General features: G+C 52.8%; 9 protein-coding genes across 12 annotated transcripts; 4 read left to right on the forward strand and 5 right to left on the reverse strand.

Annotated features, from left to right (window-relative positions):
• Positions 1–5: 5 nt before the first annotated feature.
• H257_07686 lies at positions 6–2260 on the reverse strand. Of its 2 annotated transcripts, XM_009833294.1 has the most exons (4): positions 1979–2260; positions 1687–1921; positions 1542–1638; positions 6–1193 (listed from the first exon to the last, which is right to left on the reverse strand). In XM_009833294.1, the coding sequence occupies exons 1-4, from the start codon at positions 2234–2236 to the stop codon at positions 74–76; spliced, it is 1710 nt and encodes a 569-aa protein (XP_009831596.1). In that variant the 5' UTR covers positions 2237–2260; the 3' UTR covers positions 6–73. The 2 variants fall into 2 exon arrangements, with proteins under 2 accessions (XP_009831596.1, XP_009831597.1); XM_009833295.1 differs by having other exon boundaries at positions 1687–2260.
• A 684-nt stretch (positions 2261–2944) lies between these two features.
• Positions 2945–5481, forward strand: H257_07687. Of its 2 annotated transcripts, none has more exons than XM_009833296.1 (7): positions 2945–3210; positions 3273–3344; positions 3405–3526; positions 3581–3632; positions 3680–3872; positions 3919–4353; positions 4579–5481. In XM_009833296.1, exons 1-7 carry the CDS (start codon positions 3064–3066, stop codon positions 5334–5336), a joined length of 1779 nt encoding a protein of 592 aa, XP_009831598.1. In that variant the 5' UTR covers positions 2945–3063; the 3' UTR covers positions 5337–5481. The 2 variants fall into 2 exon arrangements, with proteins under 2 accessions (XP_009831598.1, XP_009831599.1); XM_009833297.1 differs by having other exon boundaries at positions 4582–5481.
• A 75-nt stretch (positions 5482–5556) lies between these two features.
• H257_07688 (hypothetical protein) lies at positions 5557–6876 on the reverse strand. The gene is made up of 2 exons (XM_009833298.1): positions 5886–6876; positions 5557–5809 (listed from the first exon to the last, which is right to left on the reverse strand). Exons 1-2 carry the CDS (start codon positions 6869–6871, stop codon positions 5707–5709), a joined length of 1089 nt encoding a protein of 362 aa, XP_009831600.1. The 5' UTR covers positions 6872–6876; the 3' UTR covers positions 5557–5706.
• A 918-nt stretch (positions 6877–7794) lies between these two features.
• H257_07689 (hypothetical protein) lies at positions 7795–10584 on the reverse strand. The gene is made up of 3 exons (XM_009833299.1): positions 9596–10584; positions 9353–9529; positions 7795–8896 (listed from the first exon to the last, which is right to left on the reverse strand). The coding sequence occupies exons 1-3, from the start codon at positions 10556–10558 to the stop codon at positions 7907–7909; spliced, it is 2130 nt and encodes a 709-aa protein (XP_009831601.1). The 5' UTR covers positions 10559–10584; the 3' UTR covers positions 7795–7906.
• Positions 10585–10884: 300 nt separating this feature from the next.
• Positions 10885–11976, reverse strand: H257_07690 (hypothetical protein). Its single transcript, XM_009833300.1, has 3 exons — positions 11904–11976; positions 11664–11843; positions 10885–11322 (listed from the first exon to the last, which is right to left on the reverse strand). Exons 1-3 carry the CDS (start codon positions 11910–11912, stop codon positions 10978–10980), a joined length of 534 nt encoding a protein of 177 aa, XP_009831602.1. The 5' UTR covers positions 11913–11976; the 3' UTR covers positions 10885–10977.
• Positions 11977–12133: 157 nt separating this feature from the next.
• H257_07691 (hypothetical protein) lies at positions 12134–13229 on the forward strand (the record flags this gene model as incomplete). Its single annotated transcript, XM_009833301.1, has 4 exons — positions 12134–12307; positions 12367–12487; positions 12539–12950; positions 13001–13229. 4 exons carry the CDS (start codon positions 12134–12136, stop codon positions 13227–13229), a joined length of 936 nt encoding a protein of 311 aa, XP_009831603.1.
• Positions 13230–13439: 210 nt separating this feature from the next.
• Positions 13440–15015, forward strand: H257_07692 (the record flags this gene model as incomplete). 2 transcript variants are annotated; one of them, XM_009833302.1, is made up of 6 exons in its annotated part: positions 13440–13580; positions 13635–13768; positions 14115–14250; positions 14308–14547; positions 14605–14757; positions 14799–15015. In XM_009833302.1, 6 exons carry the CDS (start codon positions 13440–13442, stop codon positions 14976–14978), a joined length of 984 nt encoding a protein of 327 aa, XP_009831604.1. In that variant the 3' UTR covers positions 14979–15015. The 2 variants fall into 2 exon arrangements, with proteins under 2 accessions (XP_009831604.1, XP_009831605.1); XM_009833303.1 differs by having other exon boundaries at positions 14605–15015.
• A 176-nt stretch (positions 15016–15191) lies between these two features.
• Positions 15192–17546, forward strand: H257_07693 (hypothetical protein; the record flags this gene model as incomplete). The annotated part of the gene is made up of 11 exons (XM_009833304.1): positions 15192–15289; positions 15341–15487; positions 15536–15618; positions 15670–15702; positions 15752–15960; positions 16016–16146; positions 16203–16291; positions 16353–16467; positions 16660–16959; positions 17024–17136; positions 17195–17546. Coding segments are annotated over 11 exons (1565 nt in total), but the record flags the coding sequence as incomplete, so codon positions are not given.
• A 79-nt stretch (positions 17547–17625) lies between these two features.
• H257_07694 (hypothetical protein) lies at positions 17626–18738 on the reverse strand. The gene is made up of 4 exons (XM_009833305.1): positions 18211–18738; positions 18085–18162; positions 17912–18024; positions 17626–17868 (listed from the first exon to the last, which is right to left on the reverse strand). The coding sequence occupies exons 1-4, from the start codon at positions 18685–18687 to the stop codon at positions 17754–17756; spliced, it is 783 nt and encodes a 260-aa protein (XP_009831607.1). The 5' UTR covers positions 18688–18738; the 3' UTR covers positions 17626–17753.
• Positions 18739–19498: the final 760 nt, after the last annotated feature.

Raw genomic sequence — 19498 nt, forward strand, 5'->3', positions numbered from 1 at the left:
GAAACGTCCCTTAGCATTTAATACCCGAGTATTTCGACAATAATGATATCGGTAGCTACAACGTGCCGACCGACTACGGCGCCGACGGCGTGGTGTGGACACATGGGAGTGCTTTTAGGCTCGGCAGCTTGTCCAACGCCGCCATCCCTTGGACGAACTCCGTGTTGGAGCTCCTCCAGTCGTCTTTGAGCAACCCTTCCGTCCACGTGCCAGGTCCATTCGGGTTGTACTGGTACGCGCTTTCAGGGTTGAGGGACCACACGAAGCCGCCGGCGTACCCATCTCGCAGCATGACTTCAATCAAGAAGTCCGTCGTGCGTTTCGTCGTCTTGAAACGATGCGCGTCCGTCGCGTACAGTCCGGCGAACTCGCCCAGCACGAGCGCTTCCTTCTTGTCGGCAGCAATGAACCCAAACATGTCGGTGGCGGTCTCGGAGATTCGCTGACGCAGGTCAGCATCCGACAGCTCATCTCCCCCCGGGGCGTAGAGGTACGTCTGCGGGTACACGCCGCTGTTGTAGTAGTGCGGCGCGTACACGACCTTGTTAGGCAGGTCAAGCATGACTCGCTTAGTCTTGACGCCTTGAAGCCCGCCGCCCCACCAGTTGCTATACTCCGTCACGACCCCGCCGATCACGGTCGAGTGCTTCTCGATGTTGGTACCTTCAACGAACGCCAGCCAGTTCGTACAACCAGCGTGCATCCTATTGCCAATCGTCTCGGCGCCGTCGGAAAAATCTGCCCACGTGGCAGTATGTGGTTCGTTCTTGAGATCCAAGCCCACAACGTTCCAATAGTCGGATTTGCACAGCGCTTTGGTTAAAATGTCAACGGAGAGCAGGAACTTGTCCTTTGTGATGCCCACCGAGTCATCGAACCACGTGCCGCCCGACACTTGCGGCGTCAACGTGTGCAAGCTGATGAGGACCCCAATGTTGCGGTACGCCAGCGCCTTGATGATCGATTCCAACGCCGCCATGTACGACGAGATGTCCACGGCGCGGTTCTCCTTGAGGTTCACCAGCCCCTTCCGCGGCGCCGTGTCGGCTAGGATGTGCGCGATGCATACTGGTAGGCGCACGACGTTGAACTTGTTGGCCGCGAGATACGTGGCGATCTCGTACGCGGTCGTGCCGTTGTTTTCGTTGGTCCACAGCCCTAACGGGATGGCGTTGCCTGTTTCCATGCCAAACCTACATGGTTTTCAAGGCGTAATAGTGTTAATCTACGAGATTGGTGAAGTAGTATTAGGGTACATTTCAAAAATAATATTCCGATTTTCTCGCAAAATGGTACATTTCAAAAATAATATTCCGATTTTCTCGCAAAATGGGATTCACCAAAATGGAGGTAAAAGGTCCAATATTTTGTAATATGGCGTTTTGGACCTCTTCAACGAGTAAATCCCACGTGGAATTATTGGATTTGGGTTAAACCTCTGTCAGCAAGACATGTTTTGATCAGATTTGTTGAATTCGGCCCTAAAATGGCGCTTTGGGCCTGAATATTGCAATATTTCTGGTTACCAGACGAACCCTTACCAATTGATGCCCTTCATGTCGATTTGGGTTTCCGTGTTGTTGGGCAGCACGGCAAAGACGCGCCCTGTTTTGCTCACGTAGTTTAGCATGGAGCATCCTACAACGACATGGGTGTCGGAGAAGAGGACGAGACAGACAAGCGTACGTTGGTTGACGTAGGTTTTGGGGTTGCCCACTTGGTTGTCGTCGGGGTCGCGGTCGATGGGTAAGCTGGAGGACGAGTCCTTGACGCCACTGTCGATGGCGCGCCGCGCGCGTTCGGCCGAGAGGACGTCTATGGCGCGCTTTCGGGATGCTTCATGCGAAGATTTGACGCCGAGGGTGATTCCTGCGATCGCACCGCCGACCACTAGCACCAGAAGAAGGAGTCCTGGCCACATCTGAACGACCAATAGTATGGGCAAAAGTCAAACAGGTTGATGGACGGACGGACGTACGCGAAGGCGCCCCTTGTAGTGGGTCTGGCGTTCGTTTTCGGCAGGTTTGCCAACGAAAAGCATCAAGTCCCGCGGCTCACGACGAGATTGAATCATGGACGACGATGACCTGCGATCTGCGGACAATTGGCCTAACGACTGTCGAATGTCCAGCGATTGCCTCCACATCTCCATATGGTGGCCGTGGCTCGTGAAGTCCGTGTGGATGCTGTCGTCCTCCGTGGAATCTCGCGATACTTCACGGCACGACATGGTCATGCGATGCTGATGATGAAACAAAATGGAGAATTATTGAAGTGCTAGAGTGTCGTCGTCGAAAATCGTCCGAATCTATTCGATTGCTTCCATCGATGCCATTGGCTGGATTCTACAGCCCAATGCATTTGATTGGCCATTCACGGAGGTTTGTCCCAGATGCGAATTATCTTGTTCCCGTATAAGAAAAGTTCTCAGCGATGGATGTTCATTCGTTGCGCAATCTCACCAGCCTGTATGGATTGACCACGTATGGTCATGCCAATTGAAAACGGACCTGGGTGGATGAAGCAGTGCCAAACAGTCAAGGCTTGACAGTTGTGAGGAAGCCAATTGCTTGTCCTGTTGTCGTCTGTTCGTAAGAAACGCTAACCCAGCTATGTCCCACTTTGAAGTAAATCCCATGAAAACAATCCTGTCTACTCAGCAAGTCCCCACCACAGCTATGGCATAGCGGTACAGGGACAATGGAGCGAGTCGCAATCGCTGCCGTCGAGCTGCTTCTCCATCAAGTATTTACTTGGTCTGCATTGCGCATCAACCAACGTGACATGCAGTGTTAGATGGATGCTCTGTAACATTTCGGAGGCAAGCATTTTGGCTTGTGAGCAACCGGTTCGTATCCGGAAAAATGTATACGACGAGATTTGACCTCGGTTTTGTATGCCGTAATCATGAGATAAATGTAATGTCGTCGTGGTTGAAGTCCATTTCGGCGACTTTATCACCGACCGAGGTGCTGGACTCGGACCTCAGCATAACCTTCGTGCATCCTCCTTGTCTCATCCAGTAGCTACCAGGCTGCGGTTGATCTTGGCTTGGCTGGGAAGATGAACGTCATCAACTCGGTGAAGGAGTACGTCACAACCGTGTTCGACCTCGGGAGCAACCACACCGAAGCGATCGATGTGGTCGCGATTCAGCATGGCGCACCCGACCGTCAGGTCCGATGCACTCCTTTCTACGTGCGCTTTGAGGTACGTCGTTCGAGGTTCCAACCCACGTCGACTATCTGACCTTACCATGGACGATTTCCCAGATGACAAAGTACCTGGAACGACGCGTGGAAGTCTACGTCAATGGCGAGCAGGCTCCAGGCGTGTACATGGAGGTGCGTGCCGCCTCATCTTGCCATCCATGCTATCGTCGGGATCTTTAACTCTTGACGCAGCTCGACTCGAACGGAGAAGCCTTCTTCGTGCACGCCGCGACCGTCGACACGGACGTCTCGGAGTCCATCGAGCCCTTGTTCTTCACCGACTTCGACGATGCTCCTGTTCCGTCGTCACAAGCGTACGTTTTTCCTAATGCGTTGACGTAGTTGACGCCATTGCAACTGTATCGCAGCTCCCCTCACTTCAACGCTCCATCTCCGACAAACGATCTGACGGCTCCGAGGGTATGGCCATGCATGCCCCCCCACCATGAACACGATCCTCTTCGTAGGCCAGCATGCCGTTTACAGCAGACATGCGCGCTCCCAGCATCTACTTCGACGCCATGCACAGCGTCCCTCCGTCACTTGACAAGGCCATGCTGCAAAAGTCCACTAGCGATTACTTCGACGCGCAGACCGAGAGCGGCCCCATCCCGTGTTCCGCCGACTGCGACACCGTACACGGCTTGGAGCGTTCGCCAGGTCCTTCTATCGCGTCTGCACGTCGTCACATGGCATGAGTACGTAGATGCATTGCCGCCCGCGCTGTCTCTCTGCGGGGATCTCATGTCCACAGCATCGTCCGCTGACGAAGCCGCGGCCATCTTTCGCAAGCATCAAGTGTCGGCCGAATCGTTTCGCCGCCATGCCGCCGCCATCCTCCAAGATCCGTCGCTCATGGTGATGGTCCGCGGCGAGTATCGTCGGTACGACCTGTTTGCGCAGGCGCTGGTTGTGTCGGCCGCGTGCTTTCCATGTTCGTCCATGATGTGGGATACAGCATCATTCCCCCACACGGCGGCGGTAGACGCGACTCGCAAGCAGCGCCGACACACGATCGAAGGGACGATTTTCGACTTGGCGGCCCCCACCACCCGCCTCGATCTGTCCGACACCCGTGACGTGGCACCCCCACAGGAACCACGCGCGGCGTCGACGTGGTTGCGTTGGTTTCGATCAAGTGGTATTGTCCATTTTCCCCAACATATTTGGCTGACCTTTGTGCTGAAAATCGCCAACTCTATCATCGATCGATTGCTTTTGTATCGTCCAGTATCACACTAATTTCAATCACACACTAATTCGGTGAACAGTGACCACTTGATTGACCACTTGAGTGGTGTTTTGGGTCTACCTTCTATTTCGAATCGACTGGACCTATGGAACTCGCATGTGTGGCTCTTCGTAGCAGCAGACCATGCCCGCCTTCCCGAGTCATCCCCCCCTCCATCCCCTCCACCTCTTGACCATCATCGCAGTGTGTATCCGTCCGAAGCCCAGCTCACGGCCATGAACCTAGCTTATGGCGCCAACACACTCGAGTTCCGCGTCCAGTCGACTGTGTGTGGCGATGACGATGTGCGCGTCACGTCCACCTTGTTTCTGTGGCACGCATCATCCAAGCTTGTGGTAGCCGACATTGACTTGGTCGTCGGGTCGGACTCGTTCGATCGTTCGGCGTCGAGCGCCGCCGACTTCTTCACGCACGTGCTTGGGCACGGGTACCAGCTCATCTACCTCTCGTCTCGCCGCCGGTCTGTCCGGGACGACCTCCCCCATGCCCCGCTCCTGGGCGCATTCCTTGGGCTGGCCCTGGACACCCCAGACCAAACAAGCGTCAAGCTGGCCATGCTGCAGCAACTCCAGGCGCTGTACCCCCCCGACGTGAACCCATTCTACGCTGGACTTACCAACGCCCACCACGCGCATGCATTCCTTCATTCGGGACTCCACCCCGGGAAGGTGCTCGTGATGGACGGCGGGAGGTTCCGCCTCGCGCACCAAAAGGTACTCAAGGCCACAGACACATCGTACGCCGACCTCAAGGACCCGCGCACGTTCGACATGATGTTTCCCTTTGTCCAACAGCAGCAGCATGACGCCACGTTCCAAGAAGAAGCGTTCAACGACATGAACTTCTGGCGCCTCCCGCCCCCGCGCATGTAACAAGCACCCATATTGTATCTATATCATGTGCAATCTGTACCTTGCCGTGTCTAGTATCCATATTCGTGGATGGGGTTGTACGTTTGGAAAGGATTACACAAGCAAGGGGGTGAATATATATTATATATATATATTGTGGATTCGGTATGAATTTTTCCAACCCTGTTGAATGTTGAATCGAATCACGAACGAATCGGCGCTATTGGCTAATAATCCAAGGATTTGATTGGCTCTTACAGAAAAGACAAAGTATATTCAACCAATCAGAACGCCGCCAGCGTGATTCATTAGACAAACAGCCACGCGAAGTTTGGACATTTATAGCGAATTCACAATATGGCATAGTTCAATCACATAACAATAGATTGCCTTATCGTTTGCTGTACAGTCGGTCGGGGGAGTGGAGTACCCGCGACGCCCGCGTGTACTTGAGCAGGAGCGACGCCTGGGTCAGTTTGCCCGTCACGAGCTGCCTACAAACAAATCTACCTTGTTAATAAGAAAGATCGATAAACTGTATCGCACACACACGATGGACAGCAGACGTACTCGAGATACGGCTCGAGCTGGGCCAGCGTCCACTTGGGCTGGAACGCAAACATCTCGTGGAACCGCATCTTGGGGTCGATGGACAGGCGCGACTGCGGAAAGTACACGACGGAACTTGCATCTCCTCGAAGGATGGCGATGCCACGCAGCAAAGACAGGTCGATGGGGACGCCGTCGGGTACGCGGAAGCCCCACTGCTCCATGAAGGCGGCCACGGGCCACTCGTTGCGCTCTTCGAAGAGGGCGGTGGCCTGGAACGCGGCCACTTTGGTGGGGCTGAGTGTGAACGCGTCGTCGGTGGCAGAGGGTTGGCTGAAGCCGCCAAGGGTGTGCGCGAGAATGACGGGAGTGATGGCGTCGAGGTGGACTTGGAGCGAGTCGACAGAGAGGGGGGTGGAGAGGTCCCAGTCCTGCTGCATCATCGTGTCCAAGATCTCGTGCATGACGTGCTGGGAGTAGGACGGATCCACGAGGCGCCAGAACCCGTCGATGCACACGGCGCGGAGCTGGCGCAGGATTTGCCTGACTTCGTACGCGCTGTGCTGGAGTTTGTCCATGAGATCGTTCAGTGTGTACAGAGTCGATGCTCGAAGCTTCTTCTTTACCGGGGACGACAAGACCGACTTGGCGCACCAGTCCTTGGTCCATGGCGCCTCCATGAGCAGCGCCTTGAGTTCGCTCACGTTCAACGGCTTCTCCGTGAGTTCATAATGGTTGATCGAGCACCCTCGGATCGTAATGTCGACTTCGGACGTGGCATGTTCCCATTGACATGAATCCACCAACATGCGCAGGTTGGACTGGTCTTCCTTGACGAGGTAGAAGCTCTGGGATGGCGTACATAGCACGGCGCGTTGGGTGGCGTCTCCCACGATATACACTTCGTCTCCACTGGTGAATGAGTCACACACTTCTGCCGGGAGCTCCATCAGCTTGTACGCGTCTTCGTCGTAGTCGTCGCCAAACACCACATTCGTCATCGCCATCGTGGACAAATCGTAATATGCCGCCAAATAAACAAAACAAATCCACCAATCACAAGCCTTCCAGATGCTCCAACCCATCCACCAATCCGAACACGCTATTCATCTTCCTTTTACTGTATCGGCAGACAATCGATCGACCAATCAAAACCCAGAACACTATTCAAGTGGCCAATCAATTGCATAATGGGCCAGCAAGTTTATTTTTTTAGCAAGCTTAATTTATAAAAAAAATAGGCGTAGAGAAATCAAGTTTTAAAAAGCTTATAATAAGTTATAAAAATAAGACCCGAAACTGAGTGATCTAATTATGAACAGATTGAAGAATAGGTAAAACTATTTGGAGGATCGAACCCACGTACTCCGGAGTACTCCGGAGTATGTGGCAATATACGGGGATGATTTGAATGATTCTACAATTTCCTGCGATATTTAAATTATCCTGAAAACAAAATTTAGGTATTTCTATATTAAAATTATTACAAGCTTGTAATACTGTTATATATTTTTTTACCTTTTATTTTTATAAGTAGTTTCTATATATTTTCTAACTTCCAAATCAAAGTGTAATATTTCTGAATAATTCTTTTTTCTACTAACCATTGTGAATGCAATTTTTTTTATTTTTTAATCTAAAAAAAATGAAATATTCACTCTATTGACCAATTCAACACCGAATTGGTGTATGACTAAAATTAGTGTGATGCTGGACGATATGGATCGATAGATTTGGCGAATCAGCACACAAAAGTCAGCCAAATTTTGGGTAAAAGGACAGTATGTTGTAAAAAGGTGTTTGCATACGAGGCAATGAGACGTCGAATTAGTGTGATACTAATTGAAGTCTCACACTAATTCGACGTCTGATTGGCTCAATTCTTCTGCCGATGATTCTTGTGTGCATGTGGTTGTGTCGTCGATTTAATCATTCTCCATGTCGGTCCAGTTTAGAAGAAACACATCAACAATTACTGTAAAGTGTAACAGCATGGGGATGGGGTATGGGCACTCAGGCTACCTTTACGTTGAGAGTGTACTCTATTCGTCGTCATCTTCGTCATCACTTTCATCGTCACCACGAAGCCACTCCAAAAACTCCTGCACGGCTGCATCTTGAACCAGCGACGGGTGGCCGGGGGCGTCTTGGTTGTCTTCCCATTCAAAGATGTTGTCTTCCGTGACCCACTCCAAGTCGTACGCGATCTGGAGGATGAATCGAAACAGACCCGAGTACGTGGCCGCGTTGGCTGGCTCCAAGCAGTATGCCGCCAGAATCTCCACGATCGCCACGCGCTCGACGTCGCCCATGACGCACTTGAGCACGACGCTACTCCACTTCTCGAGCTTGGGTTTGAGCAGCGCCAGGATCTGCATGTCCGTCTTGTTGGCGCGGGGAATGAGGTTGCACAGCCCAGGCAAGATCGCCGCCAAGCAGTCGGCAAACGACCGGTTCTGGGCAAACTTGTAGCTCTTGATCTCCAAAAAGAGGTTGTCGACGCCGTCGCCGCCGTGGTCGCCCGACACGACCATGTCCATCACGACGCGTACGAATCCATCCAGCGGGTCCTCGTCGTCGAACGGGGCCGCGGCCTCCTCATCGTCGGACGAGCTCAGTGCATCCCACGACGCGAGGCGGTTGCGCTGCTTTGCCACCAAATCAGGCGCGCCAATCAGCGTCAGCTTGAGCTGCTCGAGGCGGGTCGCGGCGTCTTCTCCGTCATCGTCATCGACGTCCGAGTCCGCGCCGCCTTCGTCTTCCAGCGTCCACACGCGGCCGACGCCACCCACGCCCACATGCGCGGGGTTCCACGCCTCATCCGTCGCTTCTTCGGTGGCGTCATCGGCATATTCGTCGTCATCCGAGAACCCGTCGTCTACTGCCACGCGGCGCACCGTCGTTAGCTTGGTGTGCGACGGCACGACGAAGTTGGGCCCCACCACCACACCGTGGGCAATCAAGCATCCTTCCTGGACGACCGCGCCTTGGCGAAGGATCGCGCCGCTGCATACTATCGCCCCTTCGATCGTCTAAACCACACATACGTGATTGGTCGTCGGTCGTTCGAACCCCACAGACTGATATATATTGTCAAGTCGATTCGAAAATGGAGTTCGAATGAGCAGAACCAAATCCGGAGACAATCGATCGACCATTTAAAACCCAGAACACGAACCAAGCGACCAATCAAAGCCACTGTTCGACCAATTCAACCTTGAATTAGTGTGTTACTGAAATTAGTGTGAGACTAGACGAGTTATACATACAAAAGTCAATGCAACGAATAATCGATAGATAAATTAGATCAAAGCCACTGTTCGACCAATTCAACCTTGAATTAGTGTGTGACTGAAATTAGTGTGAGACTAGACGAGTTATACATACAAAAGTCAATGCAACGAATAATCGATCGATAGATTTGGCGAAGTCGCAAAAATAGCATACATTTTGGGTAAAAGGCCAAAATATATCTCCATCGGACGTACCACGTTGTCTTCAACCGTGACGTCGTCCCATAGAAAACTGCCGAGCACTTTGACGTTGGCGCCGAGTTTGCAGTTGCGACCGATGGCGCTCTTGTCCACGACCGACTTGGCGCCCACGGACGTGCCTTCGCCCAGAATACTCGTCGAGCGAATCGAGCATGTCCGCGCCAGCACCACCTACGACCCAAGATGGGGCTGTGAATCATCTCCAAAAGTTTGCGACTTCTAAGTGCTGCTGCGTACATTTGTTTCCTTGTAAATGTCATGGCGCTGGTGGCTATACGTCGAATGCAACCCGAGGAGGTTGTTGTCCGGCACGAGCGGGTACGTCCATCGCTGAAGGATCGCATGGGAGATGGCGCTGTATGTGCGGGGATCATGCACGCGCGCGGCAAAGTCCTTGGAGATGATGTGCGCGTGGATCTTGTTGCCCATTTCGTAGTTTTGCGCCTCGTTGCGCACAAAGTCTGTGCGGATGTCCTGGTAGTCAAAGTTGTCGCTGAACTGGACTAACACGTCGGGCGAGCAAATGTACACTTGCGCGTCCATGAGGTCGTAGCGGAAACTGATCTGCTGATGGTCCTGGAACGCCGCGTTCGACAGGAACGCCATGGCCGTGCTCGGGTGCTTGGTCTCGTACAGCACGAGTTGGTGCGTAAGACTGTCCAGCGCGACCACGAGTTCGTCGGTGAGCGGTCGGATGTTGTGGTGGACCTGCGCTTCCTTGAACACCATCGTCATGATGGACGAGCTATCCTTCTTCCTCCGCGCTTCGTGCGCTTCCACGGCACTGCGCAAGTCCATGTTGGACACGACATCGCCCGAAATCAAAATGAACGGGTCTGACCGCACCAACTGCATGCGGTCCAACTCACGGATGGCGTCCCCCGCTGTCAAGCACGTGGGACTCATCACGATCTGCGTCTTCACGGTCTGCGCCGTCGTTGACGTGCTCAAGAAGGCTTCGATCGCAGCCGTATTTCCCGTGCAGAAGATCAGCACCTCTTCCACGCCGTTGGACGCGAGGAACTCCAGCGTGTACTCGAGCATGGGCACGTTCGCTAGGGGGAAGAGGACCTTGGGAAGTTCCAGCGAGATGGGCCGGAACGTGTTCGTCCATGAGTCCGCGAAGAGCACGGCTTGAAGCGGATGCTTATGCTTCTCGTTCGTGTCCTGTGCCGCCGCCGCGCCTTTCTTCGGAGCCATCTTCCGTCTATCCACCAGTACAAAAGTCGTAGGGCAAATCCACCGGTTGTGATTTTCGACAAAAACAGGTACCCTTTACAACTTTACGACAAAAAAGGGTTGCCATCACAAGAAAATTCCCAAAATATGGTTGCAAATATCAAATCCCCTTCAGCTGAAGCGGCGCACGTCGTCGCGTGAAGCGGCTTCATGTCAGTGAAGCTGTGGTGACCAAGCTGCAGGACATCATCATTTCCATGATGCGTACGACAAGTACTGTACACTACCATGCCGTATGAGCTATATATCCATCCATCCCATGCATTATGGATGCAACACCATCGACAGCCCTGAGAAGGTGGTTGGTATTACATTCTCATATCTCGAAGACACTGCTAAGACACATCTTAACGAGGTCCAACAACGGTTCCAGAATCCGCTTAGTTGCGGAAAGTGCTGGGGCGGTTGGCCTTGAAGATGGTGCGGAACTTCTTGAGCGAAGGACGAGGCACGCGGTGCGACAAGGGGAACTTGATCGCGCTGTTGTGGTATTGCAACGTGTTGGGCTTCTTGCAGTCCTTGGCAGCCAAGATGGCGGTGCGCATGATTTGGATCGAACGCGGGCGGGCGCGATGGCGACCGGCCAATTCGGCGTACAATTGCTCGATCGCCGAGTTCAACGTCACATCACGGTATTCCTTGTACATGTTGTGGGTGCCGGAACGGGAGTTGTAGCGGATCCACACACCGTAGTTCTTGACGATGCGCTTGTTCTTTTCACGGAGCTACGTACACCACACACACAGGGTCAGACACATGCAGGCGTCGGAGGTCTAGTCGCAGCGATCAAAGCTGCGAATGACGGGTACCAGGTCGCGGGGAGATTGATTGGATAACCACCAACCGGATCAAAATATGATCACGGCATGTGCTAAACAACGGTTCTCACCGCGAGAATTCAACGGTTTGCAAGCTGGACCCCGGATGGGGTCTCGTGGCAAGCAAGCGTCTAGCCCCATGGACCTTCCCTTCTTGCGAAGACGAAGGGGGCGACTCCAAAATGGAGAAGGTAGATGGGACACACATGTTGGGCGAGCACTCAACATGCACGGACACAGCGCAGTACCTCGTTGACGCTCAAGATTTCACCAGTCGTCTTCTTCATCTTCTTCATTTGGTGCAAGAAGTACCAGAAGCGGGACTTGGCCAACACCTCGTTAGGGGCGAACAACTTCATGCGGAACGCAGGAGGGTTGGGGTCGGTCTCGGTGGGAGCCTTGCGGCCGACGACTTGGTAATGGTGGATCTACGGACATGCTTGTCAGACATGCAAGTCTCACAGAGCCTCAGGATCATCGACACGTACAGCAGGCATCTTCAATTACAGGCAAATTGTAAAGTAGTCCTCCGCCGCCGGGGTTTCCCGACGTCCCCACCAGCCAATTCGTATTGTCCAATCAGACTCATTATGATATTTATAGCCAATCAAATGCGTTTGATTTCTCGGCATTTGACTGGCTGATTCAAATTGCAATACCCTTTGCAAATAGATACTAAATATGACAGGGTTTGCAAATTGCAAGATTTGGCGCCGTGATGGCATCAAAGGAAGCCTTGGTGGCAAGGAAGAACGACAGGGAAGCGCAGCTGAGACTGGTGTATGCGACCGTCGAAGCCTACGTACCCACGTACGAAAAGGCTCTGGACACTCTGCAGAAGCATCTGCAACACAACATGACGGCGGATGCGCTCGGGCAATGGTTCGATTTGGTACAGCTGATGACCTGTGTGATTGTTCTCGGTGTTGTGCGTCATATGCGTCAATGTAGTATGTCCGCGTGGTGGATTTGGCTGTCGAAATCCGTCGTGGAGAGGTACGCCATTGCACAGAGCGAACCTTCAAGTACAAGTCCCGCACGAAGACATGCCGGGCATCGGCCACGACCAACGGTAGGTACTGTCGAGACCCTCTGCGCTCCCCTCTCCTCATTCCATGTACAGGTCTTGGGATCGACGACGGGAACGCGTTGATCATCGAACTCGACTCTATCTACCGCCACCTAAAGAAGCGCAAGCCCATGCATTTGGACACGTTGGAGTCGCAGCTGGACATTCTTGACCGCGACACTGTCGGTCCATTGGACAAGCGCCTCTCCGAGTGCAAGAAGCAAATGGAAGGTCTACACAGCGCGTACTACTCGTCGGCCAGTCTCATTGTGCATGGGGACGTACACGTGGAGCTGATCGTTCGCCACGACGACTCGATCATCTTGTTGCGAAAGCAGCGATCGTGCGTCGAGTACGCCACGTGCTCGTGTCCGATGGACGCCGCGCCATGGGACTCCTTTGCCATCAACGTGACTGCCGCCCCTCCTCCTGCCGCCAATCCTGCCACGAACCTCGGTCCACCAACGTAAGTGTGTATTCCTGGCCACAAGATCATCTACCTGACGTAGCGTGTAGAGTTTCAAATGTGAGCTTGAACGACCTGAAAAAAAGCTATGGCGTCGACGTGGACGAACGCGAGCGGTCGTTGGAAGCATTCCAGAACGAAGTGGAGCAGCAGCATACTTCTACTGGCCTCCCCCCGTCCAAACGACCTCGAGTCAGTCCACTCCCTCCTCCTCCTTTGTCTTCGACATCTGCATTGGTACACACGTCTCAACTTCCCAGCAATCGTCGCATGTCGTGAACGGGCTTTGATAAGGAACCAGTGGACGATGGAGACCTTGAAGTCCTCCAGTCGATCCGTGACAGCATTCAACACGATGCAGACTCGTCTTCATGTCATGTCCAGTACGGCGCCATCCGCGGCGGCTGGGGCGACGTACATCCACGAGATCGCATCGACAAAGTTATCAGGGCGGCGGCGACGAGCGCTTGGAGTATCCGCCATTGGACGATGCACGATATGGACGTGGGTTCCGAGGAGCTCACTGCGTTTGCATCTGCAATCCAAAACTCTTCCGCCCTCAAATCCTCTCTGCAAACCCTCCACCTTCGAAGCGTCAACGTGGACCCAGCTATGTGGGCGTTGCCGTTGGTACGATGATGGAGGATTCCCATGCTCGTCGCTGAAGCACTCACATGAAGACAGGCGGCATTTGCATCGTTGTCGGGGTTGCAAGCAGTCGACCTGTCCTACAACACGTTGGCGCGGCACGGATGTCATGTCCAAGCGCTGCTGACCCAGTGCTCCACGTCCCTCACATCTGTCAATTTGGAGCAATGGTATGATTTTTTTCCAAATTTGGCTGACTTTTGAGCTGATCGATTGTTTGTACTGACGTTTGTATGTGTCAAATATCTACCAGTAAAAGTGACACACTCATTCGAATGGGTCGAAGAGTGGGCTCTGATTGGCTACTTGATTCGCGACCTGGGTTTTGATTGGTCGAATATAAGTGGATATTTTGATTGGCTACTTCATTCGTGATCTGGGTTTTGATTGGTCGTATATCGATTGTCGTCTGCCGATTCGATTGTGAGCACTCCTTTTCGAATCGACAGTGGACAAGAAAGTAACACCTTTCAAGTGTCCAGAGCCTATCATGGAGTGAGTGTGTACGTACTGTAGTGACCTTGGAGCGATTGAGAAGCATGTGGTGGCAGGTCTGACGGCATGTGCCGAGGCGGGGCGGCTCCAGCGCCTGTCCGTGGCCGACAATGTGTTCACACGGGGGTTTCTTGGTGCGTTCATGCAGATCATGGCGGTAGGAAGCCATGTCCATTGAAGATGGCACCGACGGGGGTGGCTGTCATCACTGTAGGGCCTGGACTTGCACATGTTGAACCTTCGCTTTGTGTGCGAACAAGACTCGAACGACCGATCGACGGCGCTCGAGTTTGATAAGCTCGTCGTGCGCCACTTGCATTTGGATTTCTCGACGTTGATACTCGACACGACGTTCCTCGCGTCCATGGTCAAGGCCGTGGCTCATCCTGCATGTGTCCTGGAAACGCTGGAGATGCCGTCGATGAGACATCCCGCGGATGCGTCCTTGATGGAGGTATGATGCAACCTACTGGTATATAGCAAGCATTGGACGGACACACTCGAAACTTAGCTGATGACCCAAGTGGCGACATATGGACGCATCCGTCGACTGAATCTTCGCGGACTATCACATGTGCCGCTGTGGGGGTGGGAGAGTATCCTGTATCGTGGCATCAAGCAATGTGCGGTGCTGGAGTGGACCGTTCGCGATGCGTTTGCTGCGGTAGTTCGATGGCGATGCTCCTTGACTTACATGCGTTGTAGCAATGCATCGCGCTCCTTCAAACTGCCCATGCCCCTGCGTTGAAAGAGATGCACATGAGTGTGGAATCGTCGTCGGAATCATCGTCATCTCGCATCGTGTCACAGGCTCAGGAATGGCGGCAGGCGCTCGCCGTCGCCCTTCCTCGGTTGACCAAACTCGAATTTGTCGCCATTGATTGAAGCACGATGATTCGTCCGTTTAAAATGCTTTTAACCAATCAAATCGATTATTGTCGTTCAAATCACATTTTGCAATCAACTCCATCATGGAGGACGATCCCAAGGTGTCGGTTGAAGGTCTCCGTGGCATTGAGGTCCAGATGCGCCAACTGCTTCACGAGGAGGAGTATGATTCCGTAGTCCTTCTCGGGAGCATCTTCTGCTCTCCGGCGCCCATGTCGCCAGACAAACAGCTCGAGCATGCAGTTCACGACCTCAACCTCGTCTTCGCCGACGCACTCGTGCACAAACGCGAGTACAAGCGCGCTTTGGTACAATCTTGGTCAAACATAGAGGAGACTAAATGGGACATATGTCAATAGCGGTACTATTCGTCGTCCTTAGCGTTCCAATACCCGAAAGCTCCTACCCCTGCATCGTCCGACATGACGTCTTCAGAAGCCCGTGTTCGGTTCCAAATCGCCAAATGCATGCATCATCTGGACGACATTCCCAGCGCCATCCGAATGGTTCGTCTATAGACTCCTCCCTCTCATCATCACTCCCTTCTTGAATAGCTGGACCGCATTCCGCCGTCGCGTCGAACGCTCGGCATGAACATGCTGAGTGGGAACCTCCACTTGACGCAAGGCTCGACTCGGTACACCCCATGCAAGTCATCTTCGTGCTTGAACTCACTCACCATATATAGGCAAGCCGAAGTTGGGTTTCTTGCCGCCCTCACGTACGTCCTGGATGTTGTTCATATGAAGTGGCCTCAATCGTCCATATAGAGCAAACCCATACGCCGTGGAAGCGACGCTCGCCCTGGCAGAAATCGCAGGCAAGAACGAAGAGCGCAAGCCCAACCCGCTGGACGACAGCGACATCGTTCACATGTACACGGAGCTCGGCGAGACCGGCGGCATCGACGCCACGGACGCGGCATGGCTCCAGTCGCTCGTGGATGCCCACATCCAGCTCCACAGCCATCAATTCCAGTGTCCGTACTGCAACTTCCATATCCATGTGTTTAGTGTTTGTTTTCGTGCTTGTAGACGCCCTCGAGTCCCTCGATGACATGGAGCGAGTGGTAGCTACGACCCACAGCCTGCACTGCCACCTCTACCGCGCCAGTGTATTGATGGAGCTGGAGTGCCCTGAACAGGCCATGGCCTCCTTTGTGCATGTAACTCGCCCATGTAGACGACTGCCGCTGGTCATATGCACCTCACATGGGCTTAGGCGAGACATTGCGATGCCCACAACGTGCTCTACATGGACGTGTTTGCGTTCTTATTGAAGCAAGCTGGCCTGACCATGCAGCTCAACAGGTCAGGTGGGGAAATTTCCCCTTTTGTCCCATGAAAATGCGGTCGCTCAAATGGGAATTAGCCTCGTCAGGGATTTGTTTACGATCACCGAAGCCCACCCACAAGTGTGGCTCGCTGCTGCTTGCTACAGCGACCTCAAAGGTGACCAGCCTGCCGCCCTTCAGCTCTGCGATCGAGTAAGAATTACACCTACCTTTTCTATATTGGTAGTAGTAGTACTAGTAGTAGTAGTAGTAGTAGTAGTAGTACAACCACCATGGCTACTTGAAAGCGCTACGACGACGACTACTACTACTGTACTAGTGTACTACTACAACAACTCGTTGGACTAGTACTACTACTTCTACTGTAATAATACGCTTTGGTAGGCTATTTCCGTGGACCCATCGTACGCTCGCAGCTACATATGCCGGGGGTACCTTTTGCTGGCATTAGATCGTCCTGAATATGCCGTCAAGTCGTTCTCCCATGCCTCCAAGCTGGCCAAGACCATGGACGCGTACGAAGGTATGAGTGAGGGGCTGTGTAGCCTCTGCCTCAAGGGCGCCGACAAGTACGCGGACGCAATCAACATCGCGCGGCTCGCGCTCATGTATATGCCGCACAGCCCCCGGGCGTACTTGCTGCTGGGGTCGGTGCTGTCTCTCCGGCCGGAAAGCCGCGATAAGGTACAAAACGGTATCACAGATTTTTGTGCCGTCGTTGATCGAGGGGTATATATATATATACTAGGCACGCAAAGCGTTTGAGAAAGCGTTGAGTATGCGGCCCAAGTTGCTTCGAGCGCATTTTGGGCTCGTGGATCTCTTGATTGCCGAAACAAAGTACCCCGATGCGATTGCCAGGTTGGTATATATATATAGTATAAGATATATATATATATTCTTGTGACGGTGGTCGTAGACTCGAGTCGCTCACACAATACGTGGGCCGAGACGTGGTATTTGCGAAATTGGGCGACGTGCACACGTTGAACCAGTCGTTTGGGCTGGCACTGCCGCAGTACCACCATGCGCTGGCGTTGAATCCGAATTGTGTGACAGCGTTAAGGGGTGTGGATCGGGTGGAGAAGCTCCTGAGGGGCGACGGCGACGCCAGCCAGTATGACGACGTGATGGACGACCGCCGTCTGTCCAGTGGACCTGCCTAGTGGTTACGGCAAAGTCATATGTCGACTTGAAGAACGATACACGCCTAGATGTACTGTGTGCGGAATTCGAGGACATTTGATACATGTAACGTTATGCTGGATGAAATCGGGGTGGCTGGGAATGTTGGTGCCCCAATGTATGTCGTGTACAGCTCCTACATGGGCGACAGATACGGACAAAGAGTAGTAGCAGGTGCATCGCAGTCACGAGTATGCACTTTGAATTCAATTCTGTGACAAGGTACACCTTAAAGAGGATGCCCAGTACATACATACACAATGTATCTCTATAAACGTCCGTTCCCAAACAAGCTATACGTCGTCTTGGTTGTTGTGTGATGACGCCGGCGGTGTGGGATGAGATTGCAGCAACGACATGTCCAGGTGTAGTGGAAGTGGCGGCACCGCGGGGCACATGGCGCCAAGTCTACTTGTGGACATGAGAGACGTGTAAACCAAACACTCAATACCGTTTGAGCACGGCGTTGCAAGTTCCCCGGAAGTGCGCCATGAGCTCGAGGTTGCTTCGCAACTGACCCGACGCCAAGTTGGCCCGCATCGAATGCAGCGTGTGGTCATTCTCCTGAAGTTATCACGACCGACGGCCATATTAAAAGGACAGAACTAATAACAGAAGGAGCACCTGAAGGCCTTTTCGGACCGCGTCTTCGTGGGATAGCACCGGTTCCTTCTTGATCGTGAGAGGCACCATGTGCAAGTCCTACACACGAGCAGTTCTGAGCGTTCAAGTGACCGCTGACCGCCGTACGTTGTTGTCGAGCTTTTGCCGCTTGGACGACGATAGTGGCGGCATGGGCGACATCGCCCGCTGGTCGTGGTGCATGGCCTGCTTTGCTTGAGACGTGTGAATGCTTCGGATCTTGCACGCGACGTCTCGAATGCACTTGTCTGGAATTGTCGACGCGACCTTGATGCAACGTGTGATGCTGTCGTAGCGTTCGGACGGGAACGCCGTCAAGCCTTTGTGGAGGAGATGCAGCTCTTGGGCCGTCCATGTTGTTTGAGACGTCGAGTACACATGAGAAGGCAGTGGGGACGATGACTGCTGGTGTTGATGTTGGTTGTGCTGGTGGTGGTGGCGATTTGCTGGGTGCTGCGATGACGGCAGCTGCCCGGGATGATCGCTGTTGGTCCCGTCGGTGGTATTGAGATGGCCACTATTCAAGTGCTGCAGCTGCTGCTTGTCCATGTGAAGCTGTTCTCGAACATTGCCAGGATGGTTCATTCTTTCATACCCCGGATTACTCGAAGGGGTACCGACGATTTCGTATCTGTGCTTCACGACTGTTCAGAAGCATCGCCCATTTCGACGCTTATCCGGATGGATGGATGTATCCGGATACACAATGATCCGGATATTGTTTCCGGCGCACATATTGTTGATTCCCCCATTAACTGTAAAACAGTTCCACGAATCAATTAGGGAAATATTACTGTATATACAGTATATCCGGATGAGGATACATAGTTCTATATAAACACTCCAAAATACAGTATTGTCTGAGAAAGCAACAGTGGACCTCTTTTATGAGGGAATTGTACTGTACTTGTCGCGATGCTACAGTAAGTTGTAAAACAACGCTAGCACGTCTTAATACTTCGAGGTACTTCAAGTACCCGGTACTATTCATAACACTTCTTACTTGTGGTGTTTCTACTTTACAATGTTACAGTAACAACACATGTAGCAGTTCCAACAGTTCGTTATCAAAGCAAGACCACGGATAAGTAGATTCAGATACAACTCGTTTGTTTGTCGACGTGAACCACTTGCTGCCGTGGAAGTTGACTTCCATATGGTAGTATATGATAAATCGAAGTTGGACCGATACACGTTGGATACATCACCAACCATGAACTCTTCGTAGTCATTGTATGCAAGGTGATGGCCATGGAAATGCACACGATGATGCGGCAAATTCATTCAAGGGCGTGGCGCTGGTCCTTGACGTAGACCGCCGCGGCCATCGTGGCCTTAAGCATCCCATCAGTCGTGACGAAGGCCACTCGAAGTATTTGTGGGAATAACCGGTTTA

Source organism: Aphanomyces astaci (genome assembly GCF_000520075.1).
Source record: "Aphanomyces astaci strain APO3 unplaced genomic scaffold supercont1.16, whole genome shotgun sequence".
In the NCBI taxonomy this organism is placed as follows: Eukaryota; Oomycota; class Saprolegniomycetes; order Saprolegniales; family Verrucalvaceae; genus Aphanomyces; species Aphanomyces astaci.

Coding starts and splice junctions, on each gene's coding strand:
- H257_07686 (XM_009833294.1), bottom strand. CDS start 2,236: ATGACCATGTCGTGCCGTGAAGTATCGCGAGATTCCACGGAGGACGAC. Junction 1,922..1,978: donor ACTACAAGGGGCGCCTTCGC/GTACGTCCGTCC, acceptor TTGGTCGTTCAG/ATGTGGCCAGGACTCCTTCT. Junction 1,194..1,541: donor GACATGAAGGGCATCAATTG/GTAAGGGTTCGT, acceptor AAAACCATGTAG/GTTTGGCATGGAAACAGGCA.
- H257_07687 (XM_009833296.1), top strand. CDS start 3,064: ATGAACGTCATCAACTCGGTGAAGGAGTACGTCACAACCGTGTTCGAC. Junction 3,345..3,404: donor CTCCAGGCGTGTACATGGAG/GTGCGTGCCGCC, acceptor CTCTTGACGCAG/CTCGACTCGAACGGAGAAGC. Junction 4,354..4,578: donor GCGTTGGTTTCGATCAAGTG/GTATTGTCCATT, acceptor GGCTCTTCGTAG/CAGCAGACCATGCCCGCCTT.
- H257_07688 (XM_009833298.1), bottom strand. CDS start 6,871: ATGGCGATGACGAATGTGGTGTTTGGCGACGACTACGACGAAGACGCG. Junction 5,810..5,885: donor CAGCTCGAGCCGTATCTCGA/GTACGTCTGCTG, acceptor ATTTGTTTGTAG/GCAGCTCGTGACGGGCAAAC.
- H257_07689 (XM_009833299.1), bottom strand. CDS start 10,558: ATGGCTCCGAAGAAAGGCGCGGCGGCGGCACAGGACACGAACGAGAAG. Junction 9,530..9,595: donor ACATTTACAAGGAAACAAAT/GTACGCAGCAGC, acceptor CTTGGGTCGTAG/GTGGTGCTGGCGCGGACATG. Junction 8,897..9,352: donor TCACGGTTGAAGACAACGTG/GTACGTCCGATG, acceptor TGTGTGGTTTAG/ACGATCGAAGGGGCGATAGT.
- H257_07690 (XM_009833300.1), bottom strand. Junction 11,323..11,663: donor AAATCTTGAGCGTCAACGAG/GTACTGCGCTGT, acceptor TGGTGTACGTAG/CTCCGTGAAAAGAACAAGCG.
- H257_07694 (XM_009833305.1), bottom strand. CDS start 18,687: ATGAACCATCCTGGCAATGTTCGAGAACAGCTTCACATGGACAAGCAG. Junction 18,025..18,084: donor CGGTCCGAAAAGGCCTTCAG/GTGCTCCTTCTG, acceptor TGATAACTTCAG/GAGAATGACCACACGCTGCA. Junction 17,869..17,911: donor TGCAACGCCGTGCTCAAACG/GTATTGAGTGTT, acceptor GTCCACAAGTAG/ACTTGGCGCCATGTGCCCCG.